General features: G+C 37.0%; 1 protein-coding gene across 1 annotated transcript; it reads left to right on the top strand.

The window, feature by feature from the left end:
- Positions 1-1,384: 1,384 nt before the first annotated feature.
- LOC107850969 (disease resistance protein At4g27190) lies at positions 1,385-6,177 on the top strand (the record flags this gene model as incomplete). The annotated part of the gene is given in 3 exon segments (XM_016695836.2): positions 1,385-3,644; positions 4,049-5,749; positions 5,854-6,177. Coding segments are annotated over 3 exon segments (3,969 nt in total), but the record flags the coding sequence as incomplete, so codon positions are not given.
- Positions 6,178-6,438: the final 261 nt, after the last annotated feature.

Raw genomic sequence — 6,438 nt, 5'->3', positions numbered from 1 at the left:
CATTTGTCCCGCATCAAGATAATGGATACTTGATATATGTGTGGGAGGCGACAGATAGTCTGTGAATTTAATTGAATTGAAAGCTAGTCGGACAACAGGAGTAAAGAAAAAATAGAGTAGTTAACTATTTCGAGATGTGAAGGAGTATTTTTTTGACATAATACATAAATGTGCCCTTTAATTTGGCTTCAATTGGCATTTACTCCCTTCAACTTTGAGTATGTAAGTAGACACTTAAAATTATATAAAGTAGAACAAGTAGACGCACACGTCCTATATGGCAATTCGCATGCGATTTCCATATGGATGCCACCACTGTTTTAAAAGGTGGGCCGTAAGGCAAGACATTTTACATAGCATGGGCCAAAGCATAAGCCCAGAAACATGGCTCATGGATCTACGAGGCATATATAACATGTATCTTCGCTTTTATAATTTTATTACTAAGAAAATTAAAAAAAAATGTAAGATTTTCAATAATTCTGCATTTAAACTTAAATAAATCACCATTAATATAGAAAAAATGTTATAATTATTTTCTATGAAGTTACCTTCTTTATTTATATCTTTTAAAAAACCCTAGAATATGAAAATATGATAGCATAAAGTATAAATATCATTAGACCAATAATATGCCGAGACACGCCCCAACTTAAAGGAGGTCCTATTACCCCGGACTAATTAAAATCGTATTTTTGACAACTTTAGTGCCTATGTGGCACATACGTGAACGTTCAGTGTGTTGGTACACGTATGCGCCACATAGGCACTAAGATTGTCAAAAATATGATTTTAATTAATTCAGGGGTAATAGGACTCCTTTAAGTTCGGGTGTGTCTCAACAATTTCGCTTATAGTACAGGGGTGAAAGAGTGTATTTTCTCATGATAAAAATATGATTTATAGCAAAATACTTCTAACAATTAGAAACAAAATTAATGTTCGGGGCTTATGCTTTTACACTTAGGACTTACGCTTTTATGTACGAAGATTAGTCCCCAAATTCTATGGCTTATGCCTTATGGATCTACGCCTATCACCCTAGAGCATTTTTGGTACGAGTCCCAGGGCGACACACCCTGAAATGCCTTTGAAAACACTAGATGCCACATAGGATGTGTTTGTCTACTTGTTCTCATTCATCATCTATAAAGAATAAGAATCAAATATGTACATGGTTTAGACAAGTATAAAGAGACTTTAAAAGCATAAAGATAACACATAAAGACTTAATCAACAACGGAGAATGTGAGCGACACTACTGCTCCAACTAGCATTTAGAAACATTTAATCAAACTCAGGATTGTTCTAACCTGGTTCAATTTCAATTAATACAAGCTCAAAGAATGTAACTGTATTGACAATTTAATTTAAATCCTTTCAGGTATACACCATCGGTGTGTGCAGCGTGGGAGGAGTTGAGAAAACTACTTTGGTGAAGAATATGAAGAATGAGCTCCTAAAACTTGATGCATCAATGTCCAAACTTTCTTTTGGTGTTGTGATATGGGTCACCATGCCCGGACCGCCAATAGACATAAGAAAGATTCAAGCACAAATTGCCAGTAGATTAAGCCTGAAGGTAGATAACGAGGAAAGAGTAGATAGCATTGCCGGCAAAATTTATCGAAGGCTCAAGGAAGAAAAGAGCTTCCTTCTCATACTAGATGATGTTTGGGAAGCTATAGATTTGGATGATGTAGGTGTGCCCCTACCTGAAGGTCCCGCAAGAAGCAAGGTTATTATAACTTCTCGTTTTTCGGATGTTTGTAGGCAAATGAGAACAAACATCGAAATGAGAGTTACCGCATTGAAGGAGGATGAATCTTGGCAACTGTTTGTCAAAAATGCGGGAGATGTTACCAATCTGAAGTATATTCAACCATGGGCAAAGGAAATTTCAAGAGAGTGTGGTGGTTTACCTTTAGCCATCGCTGTTATGGGATTATCCATGAGAGGGAAGACAAGGGTTGACCTATGGGAAGATGCTTTGAAATCACTTAGCATGTCCGAACCTCATGACAAAGATGTAAAAGATACGGTTTACAGTGCCATCAAGTGGAGTTATGATTCTTTAGAATCTCGGAATATTCAAAGTTGTTTCTTGTATTGCTCCTTATATCCAGCAGTTATTCCAATAGATGATGCCATTCATAGCTGGTGGGCAGAGGGAATTCTTGGTGAACATGACACATATGACGAAGCCTACAACAAGGGAATCGAAATGGTTGAGAGTCTAGAGGGTGTCTGTTTGGTAGAAACCCATTGGCCGGATTCAATGAAGATGCAAGACGTGGTTCGTGATGTTGCTACGTGGATAGCTCATTCCTCTGGGAATGAACACAATTCTGTTATTCAAGCTGGAATTGGGTTGGCTGAGATAACACATATTAAAGTATCAAATTCTGTCAAGAGAATATCTTTCGCAGGCAACGAAATTGAATGTCTACCTGATTGCTTCACGAGATGTCCAAAGACCACATCTTTACTTTTGCAAGGCAATGAACCCCTTAAGAAAATACCCCAGGAATTCTTTTTGGCATTTCCAACTCTAAGAGTCCTGAATCTGAGTGGAGCTGGAATTAGAGAACTGCCTTCTTCCATCGATAGTTTATGTCAACTACGTGCTCTAATACTACAAAGTTGTCATTGGTTGAAAGAGTTACCAACCATTGCTAATCTTCACAATTTGCAAGTGCTCGATTGTGCATTTACAGAGTTATGTTGTCTGCCGCAAGGAATGGAAAATTTAACAAATCTGAGGCTATTAAATATGTCGCGTAGCTGTCTTGGAGAGACCTCTTTTGATGAGATATCATCTCTACACAATCTGAATTATCTTTTTATTAGAGTGGATAGCTCATCATGTTTGAACAGAGATTACACCTGGATGACTAGATTGAAAGGATTTCTCATTGAAGTTGGGAAAATTTCAATGTATGTACCATACAACAAGTCAAAAAGGATGATAAATGTTTACAAGTGTGAAATTTTCAGTAACGGAGAGCTCTCAAGCATGTTGCAGTTTGCTTCAGATTTGTGCTTGCACGAATGCATGGGTCTCAGGAGGTTGATTGCATACAACATTTTTAATGGATTAAAATCACTAAACATACGGAGCTGTTCTTGTTCTTTTGGACCAGTGGAAGGAGCAAGTAGACAATCTGACCCTTTGCCAAATCTGGAATATCTCGACCTCCATTGCGTAAATAATTTAAAGAGTGTTTCTGATTTCGGTCAACATCTCGGTCTAAGATTTTCTAAATTACGCCAACTAGAAATACACTTTTGTGCAAGTTTAACATGTCTTTTTAGTGTTGGTGGAGCTTTTTCTGTACCCAAGCACTTGGAGGACATTTCAATCACCTTTTGTCCTCAGCTAGTAGAGTTGTTAGTGCAATGCAGATCAACTCAGGAAGCATATGTCATGTCAGAAGTTCCAAGAATCCAGAAGTTACATTTGAAAAACTTACCAAAATTAAAAACGTTAGGGGAGCCACGGAGTATGTGGGAACACCTGGAGGAACATGAGGTGATCAATTGTGGTCGAATTGAACACCAGAAGTTGCCTCTTTCTATTCAAGTCTCCAACATCAAAGGAATAAAAAGATTATCAGAATGGTGGAACCAACTGACAATTTCAGGTGATGAGCCAATTAACTTTCAGTATTTCTCAATGCTTTAATATTTGATCATTTGTCATGCAGCGTCCTTTCTTGCACAACTACTATGTGCCCATCTTTTTTTTCCTCCTGTTGAAAAGAGTTTAATAGCTTTATTGTTTTGGATTAAACGCATGCTCAAATTATTTTCTTACTTATTTTCTTGTGTTTGGTACGTAAGCAAAAGAAAAAGAAAATATTCTAAAAGCATTTGAATAATTTTCCCTACTTCTACAAGGGAAGTAAGTTTCCTCTATTTTAAGGAATTTGTTTTTCTAAAGAAAATATTTTCCAAAATTTTTGACGAATCAAACATGGAATAGCTTTATATATGACCGAATCTCAAAAGATTTACAAGCTAATCAAGTGGAATTTTGATTCTTCAGAATCTCATGATAGCGAACTATCTTCAGAGGAAAGAAGCAAACTTCTGAACAAAAGGAGTTGCTTCTTGTATTGTGCCTTATATCCAGCGGGTATTACAACAGATAATCTCATAAATTGCTGGTGGGCAGAGGGGTTCCTTGGTGAACATGACAAATATGACGAAGCCTACAACAAGGGAATCAAAATGGTTGAGAATCTAAAAGATGCTTGCATGCTTGACGCCCATAAGAAGAATTTTCTGAAGATGCATGATGTGGTTCGTGATTTTGCTATATCGAAAGCTAATTCCTCTGGGAATGAACACGACTCTATTATTCAAGCTGGAGTTGGGTTGGCCGAGATATCGCATATCAAAGTATCATCTTCTGTCAGGAGAATATCATTCGTAAGTAATGAAATTGAATGTCTACCTGATTGCTTCATGAAATGCCCAGAGACAACATCTTTGCTTTTGCAAGACAATGAACCCCTTAAGAAAATTCCTCAGGAATTCTTTTTGGCGTTTCCAGCTCTAAGAGTTCTGAATCTGAGTGGAGCTGGTATTAGATTGATGCCTTCTTCCATCAATAGTTTACGCCAACTGCGTGCTCTAATACTACAAAATTGCCACATGTTGACAGAGTTACCACCTATTGGTAAACTTTGCAATTTGCAATTGCTTGATTGTGATAATACAAGGTTATGTTGTCTGCCTGAGGGAATGGACAAGTTGACAAATCTGAGGGTATTATATCTGCCTGTTGCTGAATTGAAGAACATCAGTAAAGGATTTTTCCTCAAATTGCCTAGCATTGAAATGTTAGACATGCTAGATAGAGAAATGACAAATCTGAGACCATTAAGTCTTATTGGAGCAACTTCTTTTGATGAGATATCATCTCTACACAATCTGACTTCTCTTTTTATTAGAGTGGATACCTCATCGATTTTCAACCAAGACCACACATGGATGTCTAGATTGAAAAGATTTCACATTGAAGTTGGGAATACTCCAATGCGTGTACAACTCAACAAGTCAAGAAGGATGTTGAGCATCTCCAAGTGTGAAATCTTCAGTAATCGAGAGCTTTCGGGCATGTTGCAGTTTGCTTCAGATTTGTACTTGCACAAATGCATGGGTCTCAAGAAGTTGATTGCGTACAACAGATTTGATGGATTAAAATCACTACGGATAGAGAGATGTTCTTGTAATTTTGGACCTCCAGGAGGAAGTCGACAGTTCGATCCTCTGCCAAATCTGGAACATATCAGCCTCGTTTCTGTAGATTATTTGAAGAGTATTTCTGATTTCAGTAAACTTCTGGGTCTAAGATTTTCTAAATTACGTCAATTGGAAATACACTTTTGTGCAAGTTTAACATGTCTTTTTACTGTTGGTAGAGTTTTTTCTGTACCCACGCAGTTGGAAGACATTTCAATTACCTTTTGTCCTGAGCTGGTACAGTTGTTAGTGCTACGCAGTCCAACTAAGGCAACACACGTCAACACAGAAATTCCAAGAGTTCAGAGGTTAGTGTTGAGAAACTTGCCAAAATTAGGAACGTTGGGGGAGCCGCAGAGTATGTGGGAACACCTAAAGGAACATGAAGTGATCAATTGTGATGAAATCGAACACAAGAAGTTGCCTTCCTCTATTCAAACCACCAATGTTAAAGTAAAAAAAGGAGTCCTAGAGTGGTTGAACCTACGGACAGTTTCAGGTGATATGCCAATTAACTTTCAGATTTCTCAGTTGTCGTTAGTATTATATTTGATTATTTGTTCTCTACTATGTATTGATCTTCACTTTTTGTTGCTTCATCAGAGATATAAAAAAAAGCAAAGGAAGGGACATGCTGCACCAGAGAGACAGTGTTTCGTGCTAAAGTTAATCGGTCGAGTTTGCTGTGACGTAGTTACTATCAGATGTCGTTAAGTTTTTTCTGCCAATAATTGTTCCTTGTTTGTAATATTCCTGCTTTCTAGTTCTAATGTTTTGATTGCTTGATTGTACACTAATTTCTTGTTTAGATTGTTCATTTTCTGTAAAATGTTTTCCGGTGTTTGGTTGTTAATCTGAGGTGGATTTATGCATCTCAGAGTTGTTATTCGGGCTTATTTAGCCTTTTTTTGAGAAATTTTTGTGTGCTTAATGTGTTAATAATGACATAATTGAGCATCTAAGTGTTTAAATACTTAATTACAATGTTTAAGGTATTTTTCTAACAAGTTTGGACTTAAATTGGTCACTTAGAGTTCAAATGAGAAAACTAGTGTTACTAGCTTGGGCTAGGTGTTGTTCTAGTTGATTTCGATGAACTCTAATGTGTGTGATGAGTTCCTAATGATATGATTGTGTAAGTATGTGTGGAACTTATTTGTAGTGTTTGAGGTTCAATTGAAACAAGCC

Source organism: Capsicum annuum, chromosome 1, assembly GCF_002878395.1.
Source record: "Capsicum annuum cultivar UCD-10X-F1 chromosome 1, UCD10Xv1.1, whole genome shotgun sequence".
Classification (NCBI taxonomy): Eukaryota; Viridiplantae; Streptophyta; class Magnoliopsida; order Solanales; family Solanaceae; genus Capsicum; species Capsicum annuum.
The sequence above is the reverse complement of the archived record's forward strand: the minus strand, read 5'-3'. Positions and strand labels throughout refer to the sequence as shown.